Source organism: Scomber scombrus, chromosome 7 (genome assembly GCF_963691925.1).
Source record: "Scomber scombrus chromosome 7, fScoSco1.1, whole genome shotgun sequence".
Classification (NCBI taxonomy): domain Eukaryota; kingdom Metazoa; phylum Chordata; class Actinopteri; order Scombriformes; family Scombridae; genus Scomber; species Scomber scombrus.
The window spans coordinates 25,286,926-25,308,106 of NC_084976.1; the positions used below are offsets into that span (position 1 = coordinate 25,286,926).

At 39.7% G+C, this 21,181-nt stretch overlaps 1 protein-coding gene across 1 annotated transcript; it reads right to left on the reverse strand.

The window, feature by feature from the left end:
- Window positions 1-1,917: 1,917 nt before the first annotated feature.
- scn1ba (sodium channel, voltage-gated, type I, beta a) lies at window positions 1,918-19,479 on the reverse strand. Its single transcript, XM_062423161.1, has 9 exons — window positions 19,413-19,479; window positions 19,208-19,221; window positions 17,681-17,758; window positions 12,638-12,683; window positions 8,353-8,519; window positions 5,103-5,340; window positions 3,555-3,696; window positions 3,163-3,229; window positions 1,918-1,974 (listed from the first exon to the last, which is right to left on the reverse strand). The coding sequence occupies exons 1-9, from the start codon at window positions 19,477-19,479 to the stop codon at window positions 1,918-1,920; spliced, it is 876 nt and encodes a 291-aa protein (XP_062279145.1).
- Between the last annotated feature and the right edge of the window lie 1,702 nt (window positions 19,480-21,181).

The following is a 21,181-nucleotide window of genomic DNA, read 5'->3' on the forward strand; positions in this document are numbered from 1 at the left end:
AGTGAAAACTGCAGTAATTCGTTGCTGAGAGAAAACGCGTGGACACAAGCAGACCACAGCAGTGTGTGTGTGTGTGTGTGTGTGTGGGGGGGGGGGGGGTTGTGTAGTTTTCATTTCTATGGTTGATTCATCTGTGCAGGAAAAGGCTTTTAGATGATGTATAAACCACTCCGAAAGCAGAGTCGAAATTGCCTGGATCACACTTTTTCCCCTTGTTTTCCCTTCTTTTTTTTAGCTTGCATGCATGCAGCTTGCAATGCATCCAGTTGTCTGTGTTTGTACTGAAAAAACATATTGTGGTCTTTACTTATTCCATCTGTAATCATGCAGTTATACTGTTTTAATATAAAAATGTATGCATCCTCTTTTATGTATCTTAAAAGGGGATTTCTGGGGGGTGAAACAATCTCCCTTGAACTTATTTTGGATCCTGGTTCTTTCAGTGGAAACACAGGTAGAAGAAATTAGTCCTCAAATGGTTTTTCAGTCCCTCTGGAAGGTTCCTGCAGTCTAAATGCTGCTAAAAATGTATCAAACTGATGATTGTTACAAAATACATCAACCGTAAACATGCAGAACGGCAGTGTTTGGCTGCCATCTAGTGTTCACCCAAAGTCATTAATTGACTGTCTGGAAAGAGGTGCAAGTTGTTCTTGTTGGGGTCTTGTGTTCATGTGTTTTTTCGAACACAAGAATTGAGCTCTTCGCTCTTCCCTTTTGGTTTTCACTAGTTTCACTCTGGGAGGCACACTGGACAGGTTTTGTGGGACGTTTGTCCATGGCAGTTACGTAACGGCAGTAAACTAAGCCCTTAAGTTCCTACAAAGACACTCAAACATTTGTGTGAAATGATACATCAGTGGGAAAGTTCCCACCGGACACAAATTCAAATAAAAGTGACACATTTCATATCACGTCTCTGCATAAATTGGTTGAGCTGTCTTAAATGTGATTACTGAAAAATTGGTCGGGTGCATTAAAATGGGCATAATCTTCTCAAATGTTACAGGAAGTCACACTTTGGCCTCAGATGTCATTTAATCCTCACCACCAAATGTATGCATGAGATGTTTTCTGAGTACTGAAACTAGAAGTGCAGTTTAATGTCTGCAGTGGGACAGTTTAAAAGGGGATGATTGGTCTGCTGAAAAGTGTCTGTCATACTTTAATTTAAAGAGAAATTCAGCTTTAAATTGTTGTGTCACAAAAAATCAGCCTTTTCTAACATTTACACATTTTGAGCTCTCAGGATTAAGGAAAGCACAGCAAAAACATCACTTTGTTTTCTGAGACTGCGAATATATTTTTCTAGAAAGTTTACAGTGCCCCTCCATGGCTCGCAGAAACGGTCCCCTGTATCTGCATCCTGTTCTTGTGTCGTCTTGAACCCCCACGCTCCTGAACACCACTCTCACACACACGCACACGCACACACAAGCACACCCTTTCTCTTCCTGTGCCCACACGCACATAGAAACACACCCCTCCTCTCTCCTACACACACACACACACACACACTTCTCTATTTGTACAGTCATGCACATCTGTTGTTTGCCTTCACCTTTCCTAATTATTATTTTTTTGGTTATTTCCGCTTTTCCCGGTGGTTGCCTTGTAGCAAGGCTATCTCCCAACATATGGTGCTCCATAGTGAAGCCATTATTACCAGTTCCTACATTGATAAGCTTGTAAGCATGCAAATAGTGAATATACAATGTAGGCCTATAATATACTCTACATGTGTTCAGAGATTATCTGTGTATACGTATACACCTATATACAGGACAAGTCTCTCTCTCTCTCTTTCTCTTTCTCTCCCGTTGAACCACGCCCTGATGCACCCGCTCTGTCCCTCGGAACGGGCTCCAGTTCAGTCCTTTTTTTGGTTTAAAGTCACTTAAAAATACCTTGTTGAGGTCATGTTTTTCCTGGCTTGTGGATCCATGTTCCATCATGTGGAGAGGATGGTGGGAGCTGCATGACAGTGAGAGGAAGAGAGGGTGTGGAAGTGGATATGTGATTCCTCAAGGAAGCCGCCTTGAATTCTTCCTAGACCTGAAATTAAATAAAACAATTTTTTAAAATGAAACAGAAAATTATAACCTTAATTTTCTTAAAACACAGCAGACCTTATCATTGCCCCCAAAATTATGAAATTAAAATGTGCTTTAATCTCAGTTTCTTAGTTAAAGAAATAAATAAATACATAAATTGAAGCTGCCTATAGCAAGAGTGTGGAGGGGTCAAGAACAATGAAAAGATGATAATGCTATTAAAATGTGGAGAAAAAATTAGTAATTTAATAGCATAATTTATCATTATTTAATTTTAAACAGCTCCAACTTCAGTTAATAAATCAGGCCAATTTGATGGGATTCAGTCCTTTTGATGACCTGACTAACCAGACAGGGTTGCAGGCTGAAGCAGGGTTAACACAATGCTAACACAATGGTTCCCAAACATTTCTTTGCAATATACCAAATCACATTTCATTGTCAGTCTTCTCTCTAGTTTTTGGTCACTGAGTTTACTTTATTTGATTGTTTATGACTCGACACTGGGTTGAATTATCAGCTCTCGGAGAGCTGGTTTAAAAATGTATCTGGAGCTGTTGTCATAGAAACAAGCTGAAAAATTCCAAAAGTGCAGGCGTATTCACAGTTAGCTGAACTGTGATTAAATCTATCTGCGTCACAGCAAGCACAGATGTATTTGTGTTAAACGGATATTCAAATGTAAAATAGCATACATTGGATTGTTACAAGTTTGAATTATAAGCCAATGTGACAACTTCTGTTTCTTCCAGGCTGTTCTCTGTGGTATTAAATCTATATAACCGTGCACTCAAGCTCAAGGTTCAAGGTTCAAGTTTATAAAAAAATGAATATATATTCAATATATATATGTAGGGTAACAATAATGGGATGTGGAAACAGTGGAAGAGTTGTGGAATATAAAACTCAACAAGTAAAATGAGACCTCTGTCCTATGTGCCTATATGTATTGCCCCATGACATACTGAATGACTTATGAGCAACAATGAGAGATGAGAATACAACAACAAGGTGAAATAGTATAAGAGTCTTGGTAAAATGAAAAAAGAGGGAAACGAATAGAAGAAACTGAATTCAGAGATCAAGTTAAGTGAGAATCCAGACCTACCGATTCTGCCACTTGTTCACTTGCACAATTATCTTTACTTTCCGATGCTATAGCTAAATACTCCGCCCTGAGGGGAAAGAGAAGAGTAGAAAGGAGATAAAAGTGAAACAGGCAAGCAAGATCGATACATGAGAATCAGAGCAAGATATCAGTTCAGTGTGGGAAAAAAGAGGAAATGTTTGTTAATTTGAGAGGAGCAAATTTTAAACTGATTGTATCTCCGCTTTCCAAAAAGGTAGGAAGGAAAAACAAAGTGAAAGAGGGAGGTGGGACATCAGGACATTTGGATGACCCGACAGGATCTGGCACCGGGGAGAGTGGCCGGCTGGGATGTTTGTGTGTGTGTGTGTGTGTGTGTGGGTTTTTGTTTTTTTTTCATAAGTGTGACTCACGCGCTCTCTCTCAGGGCTTCCTCGCCTGCTGCTGCAATCTTCCTGTAACAGTAAATCATCTCAACCACCAACCAAAGCTGCAGGCCAATGATGGAGACGTACATCATTACCTCAGACAAGATGGATGCTATTCCCCTGGTGACTAGAGAGACAGAGAGGGGAGATAAGGTAAGATATATTGTGTCTGTGTGCTTACGGAAAGGGGGATTGGATTTAATTTGTACCATGAAAAGGATGAGAGCTGCCCAGGCCATACATTTTCTAAATGACCCGAGTCATAATTTATGACCATGTGCCCTGAAATACAGTGTGTCATTATTAATCATTACTTGAATCTTGCTACAGACACAGTTAACCTATCAGACATCCAGAAGGGTTCAGTGTTTGGTTGCAATATCTACTACACTACATGTTAAAGGTTACTGCCCGGCCTTGGCAGGGGAAAAAATTATCCACGGGTGAAGGAGCCAGCATACTTCATCAAAAGTGCTTCTTGGATGGTTGAATAGCGTAGGACCACCCCGAACCCACAACTGTGTGACTATTTCAAAGAAGAAGAATCAGATGAAAAAAAGAAGAAGTTGTCGAAGTTTGTAGTCATGCTATCCAAGGAGAAACGTGCTGCCTTGGCCGTATGTGCTGTCCTGTGTGCTGAGACATCCAAGAAAAAATAAAAGGAGGCACCAGCGTATATGGACACGCAGGTGGCTCGGAAGACATGGGCAATAAGGATTATCCATTTTGCAAAGAGAACTGGAGCATCAGTTTGCTAAATTACATTTTGATTTCTTTCCATGTTATCGCACAACGCAGTGATGAAAAATCACTGAATTTAGGGAATAAGTCCGTGGTTCTGCTTCAACGGTGCGATACCTTCACGAGGGCGCAACAAAAATTTCTGACATGTCAAAAATTCATCCGACCATCCGATTTTACTGGTCAGGAGCTGTTCATCACCTATCGTTACCCCCTGTACTCTGGGTTACTCACGATAAACCATGCAAGACAAAGCTGAAATTCGGCCCGATGCAAAAAAGGGTACAGCTCAAACTTCGGCTAAAAATCAGACTGAAATCTATCAAACGATATCGCATCTCCCTGCTTTTCTGGTGAAGGTCAGCTTTTCACTCTGCCTTCTAGCGTAGCTGTTCAGAACAACTCTGAACACTTTTGAGATCTGACGTGATCAGGCAACGAGTTGTACAACATATTGGTTCTGATCGAGCTTGAGGTGATGAAAATTCAGAGGACCGAGCACTGAACCTTGGGGTACACCTAATTAAAGCTGTTAATAAACAGGAGCAAGGCAGTTTTAGGGGCTATATAAATACTAGTAGTAGGATTTCTCAATTTTTACTTGAAGTGGCAGCTTCTCAATTAGATCTGTATATCTTTGAGTTAAATGCAATACGAAATATTAATATAAGAGGACAACATGAAAAACCGTAGCAACAAAGATTATGGAAGGTGATGTAGGCATGAACAATCTGACATCATTTTTTTTACTTCTCTGCTCAAACCCGACACATCCTTCCCCTTAGTCCTTACGTCGTGGCACCACTTTAACGGTGACGATCTTGCTGTTGTGGGTTTCAAACTCGTAGTTGGGGTACATGAGGGTGCGTTTGATTGTGCAGTTGTAGACTCCTGTGTCGTTGAAAGTCACATTGCGTATGTAGATGGAACCGTCCTGTAGATCCTTGGTCTGTTTACTGCCCGCCCACTCCAGTCGATCGTAGAAACGTGTGTCAACGATTTCTTCACTATTATATTCATATCTGTATATCTGGAAGATAATTGTGGGATTTTAGTGAACAGGAAGGCAAAGCAGACTGAGGACTATAAAGATTTAGCAAAGAGATCCGGCAGTGTTCAGAAGTTGGCAAGAAACAAAAGGTTTTATACATAAAAGTCTCACTACAAATGAAGTTAACTTTGCATCATCAAGTGTTTAGACATATGAGTGTATTTTCCCTTCTTACAGACAGCCACTGATATCAGTTAACTTTTTAATTTATGCTATTAAATGAAACTTTTATACCTGCTTATACATGCTTAAAGGGTAAGTCTGGCAATTTTTTATACGTTTCTTATTTAAAACCATGCGAAAGACCAACACCAACAATGTGTTGGTCGGTCTCTGAACACTTTCCCTCTTCCCTGTCCTGTCCGTGGTGCTCAGCCATCAGTCTATTTGTCCGTACTGAAGACATGAATATTCATGAACAGGTCACAATTAATAAGATTTCTTTCTGTCTTTTTTTATGATTCAGTAATTTCCTAAAACAACTGGGAGTTATAGTTTTTAGAAAATGTTACTCAAACAGGACTACATTGTGTTTTTGTTGTGGTCTATTTTCAGCCCCAGATTTGGTGAGTTTTGAGTATTTATAGGCACAGTAATGATGTATATGGGATGGACTCCAATGAAACTACAGTTGTAATGAAGCAACATTTCTATGAGTGCAACGCTGTAGCTCAGTGAGTATTTAATATGTTTGGAGGGTTTGTTTTTTTGTAACTACGATTGATACTCTCGCTTATTACTTATTTTTTTCAAATAATTCTGTGTGTGAGACTTTATTTTAAATGATGATGTGTTTTTGTATTTCAGGAGTTTATTGTTAGTTTATTATTTATGTTTCTTTGTCTATTAATGTGTTTTTTACTTTAACTTGTTATCTCTTACATATTTTGTTTAAGTGGATGCATAAATATTATCATATAAATATCATATCATAAAATATTGGCTGTTAAATAATTTCGAAGGCTGAAATCTGTTGCCTAGTTATTGAACTGCAAAGACTGTAACTGTAAAAATGAGCCTCAACATACTTATGTGTTTTCCCCTTGAGTCTCAGGTTGTGAATATTTCTTTCACATTAAATAAATAGTCAGCATAATTAAATTCTGGGGATGGAAAATTCATCAAGCGTCAATCAATTGTGTAAACCAGTGGGCCATCTCAGTGACCTTTGACCTCTTACACATCAACACTGTGAGTAGAGAATAGCCCGGTTCAAGGTTTCAGTTCAGTGTGCTCAGGTTTCTATTTTCTAGCATTCAAGTGTGACGTTACTTGAAAGTCACAGTACACCTGTTTTGGGATTTATTAATAGTCTTTGGCTTGTAGTTTTATTTACTCACATGTGTGTTTCTTTGATTACAAATTTTGAAATGTGATGATATAACAAAGTTGCTCACAGTAAGTTTTTACCAAAGTGTGTACAAAACATGTTTGAAATGAGAGTCGATGTAATCTTAAAGGCTGTTTTATGTTCAACTGAGAAACAGATGCATTCCTGTGGAAGGGTTGAATTTATGGAATAAACTTGAGGATGAATTAAAAATGTGTAAAACAACCATTTTGTTCAAAAATAATGTATTGAATGAGAAGAACAAGAATAAGGTCTAACCTTATAGTTTGAGTTTACGGACTTTATGTTGTTCAGTAGAATAAAATAATCTTTTGTTTTTTCCAGTAATTAATAGATTTATTTGTCATTAATGTTGCTCTACCTTACTTAAAATGAAATGTGTAATACAATGAGGTACTTGGTTACTTGGTGAATATAGAAATGTAGTAATAATGAGCTTTGGCTTTAATTAATACCTTTTTTGTTTCTGATAAATATGTAACCCATATCTAACCCTAACCCTAACCCATTTACATTTTCTTTTTGTGCTGCAGACCTAAAAAAAAAAAAAATAAAAAAGACTTTATGATGATGACTATGAATTAAAAAAAAAGTTGTTGGAAAGCAAAACAAACTGACTGTAGTTGTGCTCTTACTGCTGCTGATCGACCGAGCTGCAGTTAAGGCCCCGTGCACTTCCTGGTGAATTAGTGGCTGCAGGTTTTAAATGACAGCTGAAGTCTAATGGGATCGCTCCTGCCATAGATATTTACAGTAATGGCCACTTCGCTGTATGTGTCGAGGACTAAACAAAAACACTTGCTTCCAGTCGACACAGAGGGGGCCCATTATGAAAAATTCAACACTCAGCTTTTCTCATTATGAATGCATTGCAGTCATTTCCCAGAAGAACCCAGACCAGCGACCCTGTTGTGATGGATGTTGTTGAGGCTTTATCTGGAAACATGATAACTAAGTACATTAGGAAGAAAACTAATTACATTTAAAGTAATGGGAATTCATTTGTTGGTACATTTTTGTCAATTTTTAAAAATGTTACTTTAAACAGAGATGTGTACATGCTCAAGTCCAGATTGGACAAGTTTGAGCAGTTTGGTTTCCTGCATTCGGCCCTTTGAAGGAAGTTTAGGAGTAACTTTTCTCCCTAATTTCAGTTTTCGAGGTCATTTATTCAAGATTATTCTACTAAATAAAATAGTTGTATCAGAAAAAGTGTCTTTCTTTTCCTTTTCAGACTTTCAAAGTTCATGTTAGTTTTACAGAATGTATGAAGCGGCTTCTCAATATCCCTGTGTTACTGTTAAACCCAATTTTAATATATATTGATGTATATTTAATTCACTGGGACATGAGTACTGTATTTCATTCTTTCATGGACCTACATGGCTGAATGACAATTAAAATGCTTGAATTTACTTCATCTGACTCAAAATACTGCTGTTAGATCTCTGATTACAGCAGCAAGATCATACAGAGATCATCTTCTCCATTTGAAGAAAGATGGTAGTCTTGTTTCATGACTTTATCATTACTCCCTGGAGTCAAGGGTGACAGTGTGTTTGCTATTCTGGCCCCCCAAAAACCTCACATTATTTTAAGCTTTCTCGTGTTATTACTTTTTTTTTTAAACTAGCACTTACATGTGAGGACACAGTCTCATCTGAAGCCTTGAAGTACCAGTCAACCGAGGCTATGGCACGCACTTCCCCCCTCATCTTACAGGAGATACAGCCCAGTTTGAAGCCTCTGCTGGCCACTGCCTCTGTGTCTGAGTCCACCTCCACGCAGGCTCCATGACACAGAGATGCTGCAACACGGAGAGAATGAAGAAAACACAGTAAGAAACCCCATCATGTCTCTTTATAGCGTTTTGTGTATTTGCAGGTCACAGGGTTCAGAGGTAAGAGCCATGGGTGGCCATCATCCTCTTTTCCATGTACCCGAGACTCGTGGGAAAGGTAGATACATGGGCAGAGCTCTGGTGTATTCCACTATCGTAGTACTTGCAGGCAAATGGTCTTAAAAGTACTTTACAAAACAATTGTATCTACTGTAACGTTTATATTTGCGTGCTTCCTCCCAGTGATTATTGCATGCTTCGTGTTTTTTTAAATCTTTCTTGTATCGGGCATTGCTTTTGTCTTGCATTTTTTTTATTTCCACTCATCATTTCAGATTAGTGATTGTAGTGAATTTGGTCAATTTGTTGTACAAAAGTGTTGGTGTAATTTTCATTTTAGATGTTTTTAATCAGTGAAACTGAGGGGAAATAAAGAGGTTGCAGTGAGCGATACTATTTCGTTGCATTCTGTCAGTTAGTAACTGAGCTAAATTCATATATAGAAGTGTAAGTCTATATATGCCACCATCATCATGACACATACTTCTCATCGGCCGGGAGTTACACACCTGTAACTCCAAATGTTTCTTTCTCACACTGCACCTTGCAGTTTCCACTGAGGCCTCAGCATCGCTCTCAACCAATGATCTTGTGCTATTCTCAACTTTGACCTCTGGGGAAGCTTTTGTTTCGAATCGTAAGATGGGGAGGGAGGGGGGGAGTGAGGGAGAAGACAGGAAACACATATACAACGCTGATCAGATGAACTCCGAGAAATCATTAATAGTTTGATTGAGGCTGCACATCGTCCATCACCTCGTGTACACAAATATATAAAGAAATGCTCTATTTCTTACGGCCTGGGATACAAATATTGCTGCACCATAGTGAGACATTTGAAAGAGTTAAACAGTTAGAAATTCTGCCACACTGCAGAGAAACATGGAGGGGAGGAATGAAGGAGGAGAAAGAACGGAGGTTAGCACAGGCTTCAGTAGTAACAGCCATTTCTACAAAAGCATGAGGAGAATGGGGATGCAGGAGGGAAGAGGCCTAATGCTGGCTGATGCACTGCTGAGAGAGAGGGAGAAAAGAGAAAGGGGAAAGGAGGAGAAGAGAAGGTTAAGAACATAATGTAAGATTTCACAGGCCCAAAAATACACATCCAAACATAAATGAAAGGATCGCTTTTTTATTTAGCCAAATCAGACACAGGCCCATGCATTTAAATCCAAACACAGACCAGAACCCAGCTGGACCCGAGACCGACTGAACCCGAGCATGAACAGATCTAAAGGATTTCATTCCAGATCAAGTGGTTTAAGTCGACCTGAAACTGAGTGCTTGTATCAAAGCCACATTCAAGCAAGTAACTGTTTGCATGTTAGATAAAAACACATCGGTCATTGCCGAAGGGTCTTTATTTATCAGGTCTGGACATAATTTGGTGGTAAATTTCAGTTTCATGCCATCTGATATTTTCGTAGTTTTGTTTGTTAGTCTTATGAGTGATAACTCGACAAAGTTTAAATCTGGGAATCCACTGACCACAAGAAACCTGTTAAATCTGAAGATCGAAGAGGCTGTAAATAAACCACTACGACCACTAGTAGTGCTAACACTCAGCCAAATGTACTTGGAGGAGAAAACAAAGGTGAACAGTAAAATTACTTAAACTGTCCATTATTAACATCCATCACAGTTGACAACTTACTGCTCTTGCCCTTATTTTCCTACATGCAAGGGGTTATAACCAAGTGACAGCTACCTTTACTAGAGGTTGAAACCAGAGTGGAAGTAGCTCAAAGTGCAATGCCACTGATGGCCACTAGATGCTGGCTCCTTTAGACTCCCATTCAAAAAGCATCAACTTCTAACTAGAAATATTAAGTCAAAGTCATTGTGGTCTCAATCTCTAAATTCAGGCCCTGTAAGTGATGTATAGTAGCTTTGATGGTTGTGGGTGTTGATTGACAGCTCACTAACCTGATTTGATTTGATTTGATTTGATCATAATACCTGCCCTGTTAGCACAATTTAGTAGTTAACATCAGCTTAGCACCACCTGGCACTCCTCATTTTGAGGGTTCTGGCTCTAATTGGAGGAAATGTTGCCGCGGAAAGCAGAAACTCTGTACTTCAAACCGGCTCCAGTGCAAACCAGTAGGTTACATCACATCTTGCTCAATCTTTATCTACAGTCTGTGGTTATAAACAATATTTTGGCTGCACTCACAATTTGACATAATCTATCTTAATTGTGGGCTTGTTCACAACTTGATCTAATTATCTGATAATTTTTGCTCCATCAAACATCATTGAAGCGACAACAATATTATTCTAACCAATGGCAATGATGATCAAAACTATGAAAATACAACCAAAGTTGTAAAATATTAATATTCCTTTAAGGTTGAATTTACACATACCTGAGACCTACTGCAATGATTCAAGTCAGCAAAACCAGAATTTGGGGTTTTCATTCATGTGGGGTTCTTGGGTTTGGGGTTTTTTTTCTGGGAAGCGGGTCTGTTTAGGACCTTAGACTATACTGAAACAGACCTGAGGCAAATAGCATGTGTAAATACTTGTTGTGAAAGTCATTTTAAACCTGCTTAGAGAACAGCTGTAAAGAACAATGCAGTGATCAGAAAATACAGAAATGCTGCATGATTGTATTTTTTTTCAGTTCAGTCTCTGCTCTAATGAGCTTTCTTGTCTCTATTACAAATGTGACTTGGCGGTTTGTGTTAATTACAGTCTGCTGTAAGCTGCACCAGCTGTCAGTGCTGATGCTAATTCTTGCCTACCAATTGAGGTCAATGAAAGTCATTCATCACTTAAATGCTCTGGTAAAAATTCACAGGGAAGCATTTAGAAATCAATTAATAGATATTTCTGCATGTATGCATCACCATATTTTAGCTTGAACACTGATATGTTATGACATTTTGCCCCAAGTCTGTAACTCCACTGTATCAGCTTCTACTAAAGACAGAAAAAGATAGAAAGGCAAAGAGACACCACACAGGCTCAAGGATCAAGACACCCCACGGAGAAAAACACAGGAGGGTTTGAGATGGCTGACATATTGACTGCTCAGAGAAAAGGAGACACATTACAGTAGAAACAAAGCACATGTTTGACGAACAGCAGAAGAGAAACAAAGAGAATGTCTGAGGAGACAGAAGAGAGCACTTTGGTTGCAGGACAGAAATAATGACAAAGAACAACAGAGACAGATGGAAATCTAGCAGGGACGGCAGCATTAACAGCAAACACAGACATTGCGAGGCAGTAATCCTGGGGGAGGTTGGTGTGACGCAGCGAGGGGGGAGATAGTGCAAGGTGTGCAGTGATGCTTCTGACTGTCCGAAGCTGAGACAGCAAGTTAAAAAGACAGAGCGAGAGAGGGAGAGAGAGAGTGAGACAAACATGCAAAGAGACACAAAAGGAACTGCACATCCAAAGTGCAAACTAAACACAGTCTGCACAAACTGCCTCAGCAATGATTCTCATTAACAGCAGCAGGACACATTCACACAGGGCATCAAAAAAAAAAAGTAAATTCATTGTGTAATCTGTGGATTGAGGCTCAGGATTATGCAACGGATATTCCAGAAATTGCAGATTGGGAGTTTTTTTTTTCCTGACAGCGTGCTAGCTGGTTAATCCCTCATATTAGTAGCTGTATAGCCCTGAAGCCTACTACGCAAAAAAAAAAACTCTGATATAGCCTAAAAGCTGCACAAAAGAACATCCAACCACTGAGGTCAGCTATCTTAGCGTGTCGCCGGTGGCTAAAAGAAACACAAAAAGGATGAAAGTTATTTGCTGATCTGGCTATAAGAGAGAGAGAGAGAGTAAAAAGAAAATTAAATAGGGCGACTGCAAAAGTGATGAGGAAGGACAACATCAACATCTGTTTCCATGGTGGACATAAGCACACACACACACACACACACACACACACACACACACACACACACACACACACACACACACACACACACACACACACACACACATGCTGTAGACATATATAACCAGGGGAAATGCCAAGCATCCATGACCTTCCCCCTGACACCGAGCAAGCAGAAGACTTTCCACTGGAACAAGAAGCACACTCCTCTATGAACAACTCATTCATTTTACTCCACAAAGCTTCTTCATTTTCACGGCTGATATAGTGATGGCACACTGGTTTTATCAGTACAGAACAAGCTCGAGGAAGCCCCGTCGCTTCCTTAAACAAATGCTCCATTAGTTCGAAATCACAATTTCATTCTTTGACCTTTTTCACATTTCAATCCCGCAAAATCATATAGGACAAAAAATCAAGGATGCAATAAGAGTAGATATTGATTTTTTTTACTAAAGGTGGCACTGAAATTGCGTATTTTTATTTGTGTGTTATTTCAAAGGAAATCTTAAAAGATTATTGACAGATTTCAATGAACTTTTGAGAAAATGTTGGTCATAAGCATAGCAATAAATGATTAGTGTTTTGTGCAGGTTCTGGATTTTGCAAAAAGATGTATTAACATTACAAAACAGAGCATTTTAAAACATATTTTAAAGTTTTTTACTATTGCTTTCTGCATTGACATGAAATGGAAACAATCTAGGACATTATACTGTACATGTTTGATGCTGATTGAAATTGAATGCTGTGTAGTTTCATGGTGATCTCACTTCTATTCTGGTGAAAGCTCTGTTTCCACAAAGGCCTTTAACATCAGATGTTCAATGATATTTTGTTCTACAAAATAGATCACAATCTGTTTTATAGAATGAAGCACAAGACGCTTCTTAATTAATTTCTCAAGAAATCCTCAGATAAACAGTCATTTGTTCCCCTCAGAGACTTGCTTGTCTCTCAGTATTCCATGTAGTCTCTACAAGGCTTTTAATGTACAGGGTTTCTCTATGGCCCCAAAACGGTGGATGTCTCTCACTCCCTACTACTGAGATTTTCAAAAGTAATCTTAAAACAGGTTATGATAAGTATGATGAGGAGGGGCCAGTTATGGGGGTCTACTGTTATCTCTAAAGTTTAGAGCATATTCAGCTCCAGGATGTTGTGACCATATCACAGGGTGATGTTCAAGCTCCTATCTATATGCAGACTCCCTCTCCATCTTTGATGAGACAGATGACTGTTGTGTCATCTGCAAATTTCAGGAGTTAAACAGACGAGTCTACTGAGGTGCACTCGTTGGTGTAGAGAGAGAAGAGCAGGGGAAAGAGCACCTAACCCTGCTGGGCACAGTTCAGGTGCTGGATGTGATTTTTCCCAGCCTTTTGAACCCTGCCTGGTGCAGCACTCCACAGGAGGTGCTACTCGTGCTACTCTGTTCAACATTTACTGTGAGGGGACATTTTTCAAGTGTGGACAAGATATCCTTGCTTTATGGAAATGTATTCACTCATTTTGAAAACAACATAAAACAATGACAAAGATTGTCCCTCACAGGTCAGCATTTAAATCATACCTTAGGGCAAAGTCAAGCTCAACTGGCAACAGATGGGCACATTGGCCAGCTAAATGTTTCATTACCTCAGTGCTGATAAAAGATCAGAGATCAAAGCACATTTCCTGGACCCTCACTTCAAAAGCAAATCACACAATGCAATTGTGTCAAACCTCACATGAGAAAAGTAAAAGCTCACAAAACATCCCTCTGTGCTATGGGATAAAAACAGGAAAACAACAAAAAACTAACAATAAATAAAGTGAGCAGCAAACAGTGGAAAGGGAGAATCAGAAAGAAAATTACTTTCACTCTTTGGTTATCATACAGGTTGTGTACCTTTGATACGGTGAAGGCTCTCAATGGCAATATAAATGCAATTGTTGGATGCGATCCTAATTGCTTCACACAGACTTGTGTCCTCCATAGTGTAACTGGCCTGTAAACTGTAGCCATCAATGTAGCTATTAGCTTTCTGCTTGTAGGTTTGTCCATCAGTTTCCATCACACACTGTCAAGTATGGTTAGCTGCAAATGGGACAGCGTATAATCAAAGTGGGCCAACGACGCACCTCTGTCACTCCTTTCTCACTTTGGATAATGGGCTCCTCAAGGGGCCCATGAAGTGATCGACCCACAACGATTCCTTACCATGCTCAGGATGGCCAAACTGACTCTGAACATTATCATTCATTTGGAGTTTAGTTTCTGTCCCCCTGGTGAATGTAAGTCCAATATTCACTCTCATTTAGCTTTGAGGAAAATATCTGGCTCTTTAGCTGCTAAATGCTCCTCAATTTTCATCAGCTAGTTGCATAGTTTGTCTATCTGGCATTTGGTGAGGAGCAGGTAGTGCTGAGGCTGAGCTAAACATTAAAGTTGTGGGCTGTAAGACCAAAAACAATGAGCTGTATGAGGATAAAAGACTCTGTAAAGCTGAGAGGAAACTGAAGAGTTGGGTGATAACTCTCTCTGGATTCATCTCTTTCACATTAGACACAGTCATTTGGTTCATTGTTGATATAAAAATATTGAATATTGCCACTTTAAAACTTACGTTTGTCAATTTGGTCAATATCTAAATACTTCCAAGAGCTCGAATGTCATCATTTCGCATTCAACAGGCTCAAGACATTTTGTGGCAGCTATGTTTGGGGTCAGAAACACTACCAAAAAAATGAAAATGAAAATGATCCGTCCACATCCTGATCCATAATGTCAGACATTCAGAGATCCCCTAAGGACCCATCTTTCTTCTAACACCGTCATCAAGTCAATATTACATTTAATCAGTACAAAACTAATGAGTTTTTCATCAGCTTTTTCAGCAAGATTTACTTTGTTTTTAATTGGTAGAAAATGTTAGCATGTTAAGTAAGCTGTGTTTAAGGTCAAGCTGGAGACTCTCAGTCTTGTTAAGTTCTTTCTTGAGGGGAAAAAAAACATCTGTCTTTTTGTTTGGGAGTTTTACACCGACCATAGAAAGAAAATAAAATTATGGACAATAAGGACATTTATTTATGACTTTGACCAGCACACAGCAAAATTATTATTGATAAACTGATGAGTTCCCAGCTTTACAAATACAGCAAAAAATTTGAGCTATGTATTATGTCATCTTGTCCTTCAAAGACCCTCTTACTCCCCTGACACTCCCCCTCCAGTGACAACAGGGCACCCTGGATCACAGACCTCAGTCACACAGCTGGATGAACACGGGCTCAGTACCTCCATGTGTGCTACAAGAAGGGAAACATGCAGCGCCTGCAATTAGGTCGCAGCGCTCCATATATCGCTCCATATTTGTCGGTCAAAATTAACCTTGCAATAAAAATTTCTCAAATAAAATCCAAATTAAGATTAATTCGATTCATGCAATACTGAGGCTGACAGCGGCTGTAGATGGGGGAACAGTGAATGGCAGCTACAGTTTCTAAAATCACATTCACATTTTTGTTCAGATTGCAGATGGAGTGGTTCAATCAAGAGCTCCTGCTCTTCGTATGAGGCCATAAATATACAGTAGACATCCTATGTACTGTATGAAGCGGCCATTGTAGGTTTGTGCAATCTTTGAAGACAAAAATGGAATATCGGAAGTTCAAAGCGCAGCCAACCAAAAGTGACTTTAGTTATCACAGAGAGTGTTTTACAGGCTTCTGGTTGGTTAGTAAACTTGAATTATTGGTAATGCTGAAAAAGGCAGAACATTTTGCATTCACAACATACTGTATATTTGTTTGAATGTTATTTTTAAGTTGTTTGGAAAGGCTACAAACTGTATCACAACATAACATGAGAACACAAAAAAGAAAGCAAAAGTACAAATTATAAATCAGATTTAACAGTTTAAAAAGAAAGAAAAGCTTCTCTGCAGTGCACCACTCCAGTAGTTATAATTAGTTTATGTTCTACCTTGGCTTCTTACAATGCTGCTGTAATGCAATTTCCAATTTGTGCAGATGCAGTGAGCTGAGTGGAGTGATGGAATGGACACGAGCCCAAATGACTCGGGGCTGAGATAATGGTGTGGTTGTTGGAGTACCCTGTTGATGGTGATCTCCATTGACCATAAGTTCGAGCTCGAGCCCATTTGCAGACTAAAAGGATCCACGCTGTGACGTAGAGAGTCGATCTGCTGCATGCATTAGTTAAGAGATGCATTAGGTTTTATGAGCCTCTGTTTTGGCTTGAAAGCAAAGGACACACAATAGACAGTAGCTGTTTACTTTGTGTCATAATTTCAGTGCAACATGACCAGCTGAATGTTCCTTGTGGGGAAGTCCATTAATTTAAAAAAAAGTGAAATTACTCTTTCATAATGTATTGCTCAGACTAAATGCCTGAGTTCTTTTCATCACATAGTAGATGAATCTGCAGCTCAGTTTCAACCAGCCAGCAGATTATACATCTGTATATCTGTGTTTTTTTGTATGACATTTAAAGCACCAACACAATAAACTCTAATTCAAGTATAATGAAAAAAGTTTTCACCACCATTTTTAATAGTTGAAACTGTCTTTTTTTCAGGCAGACAGTTGGTGTTGCACTAATATCTGTGGATTATAGTGAATAATTGTATTAGAAATAGATTACTTTTTCATTATCATTATTATTTGTTTTGTTTTTAGTTTTTTGGCACATTGGAAATCACAAAAAAAGATATACATTATATTCCAAGGAGCTAAACGCTGATCTCTAAGTAGATCTCTAAGTAGATAATATTGTATTTCTTCTTCATCTGATTTAATTTGCCCTCTGCTGCCATCACTTCCCTCAACTTCATTTAGATGGAGCTTAGTGTGACAGAGCGGTTGTGGAGACTGTGATAATCATCAAATCCTGTTAGTTAATATTTAATTATTCTAATATGTATGTTGTGTGTCCTACCCACCAGAAACATCTGCTGTCTTTAAAATTCAAAATGCACATTTTAAAATTAAAAAAGACCACACAGTGCTGTTTTTATCAGCCCCAATCTGTTCCTCTCATCTTCTTTTGGGAGATTCCATGTAATTTCCTGTCTCGTCTTATATCCTCATCCTCACTGCGTCCTGGTCCAGATGTGCTTGCTCACTTCGGTCCTTAACTAACCCCCTGGCCCTTCAACCAAATGGTCTATTTCTGTCAATCGAGGTTGTATAACCTTCTTACTTTTTTGCCAAGCTTCCCTTCCCTGCGTGCTATCCTCCTCACTGACTCAACTTTCTGCAGCTCTGACTGCTCGTTACGCTTCATGTAAAGGAATTACAACATCACCATTATACATTTTGTGATTATGAAGCAGTGTTGACATGTGCATGTGTGCAGGTTGTGTTGCTGGCATTGTTGTCAGTGAGACAAAGAGAAGCTTTCTCACACAGACAAGTGCACAGTAAATCTCTTTTTTAATGCATTGCTTCCTTTTTGTGCTCCATTTTAAATCCCACTGCTTAAAATAAGATTATCTGATATGGTAGCATGTCTCCCCCCAAAAATAAATTTAATGTGTATGGTTTTTTATATATATATATTTTTAGAGAAACATTAAAATGATTAAAAACATTTTTTTCTTTGTATGTCTTAGCTTGAGTTGGGTTTGTATAAGGACAAAGTTGAATAAAATCAAAGACATTTTAAGGACAAAATCTTATTGTTATAACCTTGGTCCATAGTTGTAACCCGTTTACAACCATCTGCTTGTTTTAACCCAATTTAGTTACGTTTTTAAATAAATCAAGAGGCCGTAAATAACGCACAGCGGTGATCATGCATTTTATAAGACAGGCTTGTGGATGATCAAAGAGCTGCTTTTCGTCCTGTGGGTGTCAGAAGACTGACAGCAGCTTAAAGGTGATGGATGATGTAGCTCAAGCTGTTTTCACGTCAATGGAAAACGTGTTTCTTGTGCTATAAAAGAATGAAATCCAGTAAACGCGTTCTTGTGAAGGTAGGAAATTGCGTGGTGATATCTTCAGCTATAAAGATATTGGCAGAGGGGTTGGAAAGGTCGAGGGCAGCTTTAAATGAAAAGTCTATTTTGTGGTTTAGGTTGCCAGCATCGACATTAGTCAGCCATTAGTAGTATAAATGTTGCACATGGAGACCTTACTTTATACTGAGACGAACCAGAAAAGTTGGATTTCATCACAGGATTTGTACAGATGTATGAAAAGCACTGAAAGTGAGAAAAAGTGCCACAATGTGAAGTTTTGCAAGAGCTTGTGCCAAAATCAATGTATCGCAGACTCTCCTTTCACCTGAGCTACAGCTGAAAGGACACTTTAGATACTTCACATACAGAAAATAAGCAAAAAAAACTAAAAACTACATTGCTGTAAACCACTGAATACACAAGGGCCGGTGTGTGTGTGTGTGTGTGTGTGTGTGTGTGTGTGTGTGTGTGTGTGTGTGTGTGTGTGTGTGTGTGTGTGTGTGTGTGTGTGTGTGTGTGTGTGTGTTTTTGTGTGTGTGTGTGTGTGTGTGTGTGTGTGTGTGTGTGTGTGTGTGCGTGTGCGTTTGTGTGTGTCTGTGTCTGTGTGTGTGTCTGTGTGTGTGTTTGCGTGTGTGTGCCCTCCATTTTAACACTGCCACATGGTCCCATCTCATTACTCTGAAAAATAAAAAAAGATAAAACAAAAACCTGAACAGCTGGGCTTTTAGTCAGCAGTCCAGCACTATGATGGACCCATAAACACTCACTTGCACATCTGCTTCTGAATACACAGACACACACATAAACACCCCCCAAAACAGATCCCACAACAAGACAGCGGTGGAGGACAGTAAACACCTCAACGCTGACACACAGCACAGACAGTGAATGAGGTCTGGATGGTGGCTCATATGCATGCCAAGGTGTTGCCATCACGGCGTCACCGTGGCAAAACAATCACTGCCCACTCACCTTGAAGTGCCAGGAGGGCCAGAGGTAGCAGCAGCAGCAGCAGCGGTGGCTCTGGTACTGCCGACATCCTGACAGAGGAAAGAAGACTGCCGGCTCTCAACGGTGTCAAAACACACACACACACACACACTCACGCACTTGAGATTGGCAGACACACACAGTCACACACACAGGCAGACAAAACAGATCTACAGCAGATATTCCAGTTTTGTGATGAAAACCTCAGAGCACTAAGATGCAAAAAGTCTGGAAGGTGAGAGAAGAGGAGACTCTTTCCTGATGGGACTCTGGGTGTGGTCCGCCTATGTGTCTTCTTCTCCTCCTTTTAATTTTCAGCTGATACAATGGGTGGGTGGTTCCTCCAGTTGCTCAGATCTTCTTAAGCACCCGAAAAAAACCTGGCAGCAGCAGTGTGGAAGGTGCGTGCCCTGCCGTCTTGTCTCCTCACCTCCCGAATCTAAATCACTCTGCAGCTCGATGTGCTGTCCAGCCTCTCAGTGTGTGTGAGCATATAGAGTTACCAGAGGGAGGAATCACTCAGAGTCTCAGGTTTCAGCCTCTTGTTGCTCCAAAAGGGCCTTTGTTCAACTATTTATAATCTACCAGGTTAAGTGGCACACCCTTTGGCCTTTTTAGCTCCACAATGAGACAGCGTGCACCACATAATACCAGACTCTGACTCACAAAACTGCTTTTGTCAGTGATTATGAATAAAAGCCACTGGAAGACTGATATCTTATAGCTGATATGATGGAGGGATGATGCTGAGGTGTCCGGTGGAGTTAGTGCTGGAAATGGAAAACGTGTTTGTGTGAGAGTCGTGCGGTAGAGTTCAAATGTCTGTTAAAATGTCAAAATGTTGTATGCATGAACGCCTTTGAACTCGCTCTCACTCCGCTTTAAAACAAATGCACATTTGGCCTGAGCAAAAAGGAGGCTTGATAGAGCCACAGTTTGGGTGAAATGGAAAAATGGAAGCAATGTGAAGTATCCTGTCGCTTGTCTCCAACTCTTGGAAGAAATTACAATTACCACCTTGTTATTGTTATTCCCTAATATTCCATCGTATTGCTTTCTTTCTTTCTTCAGTCCAAATCGCACACTCACAGCTACATCATCTCTTGAGATAAAGCCCTTTAGCTGGTGATCTAGGGCAAAGTCTGGTTGATTCTTATGTTTACTTATTCAAGTAATCACTCATCTGCTGTTTGTGCACATCAGTTAAGCCATATGGTTTGTTTAGCTGCTCACAGGCTTCACTGTAACAACACAGGTGTCTCTGGGTGAGATGGGTCAGCACCAGCACATAAAACCAGTCTTAAAGTGCAGGCATGCATTGAACAGCTATATGCCCGCCTTCAGTGCGTCTTTGGAGGCTAAAATAAAAGTGCATTCCGATGAATTTAGAATAGGGTGTGACTGTTTTGGAGGGGGTGAGCAAATGAGACACTACAATCAACAAGCGGCTAGTCTCAAATCAGGGAATTTGCAAAAAGAAAAAAGGAAACTTCAACAGCGGCAAGCGGAGCATCTTTGCGCCCTTTTACCTGTCACCTCCTTATCAAACCCCCTTTTTTTAAATCCAATCCTGGGGTTTTTGTTTTGCTCGACACGTCTCCTCCTATTGATGGGTCAGAAGTGGACGGTTTCCATCCCGCGTCAGGCAGCCAGAGGCTGGAAGTAGCTCCGCTGTCACACCGGGGACCATCGGAGAGATTTTAGGATCAGAGAGCGACACAGAAAAGAAGCGAAATAAAATCCTCCTTTTC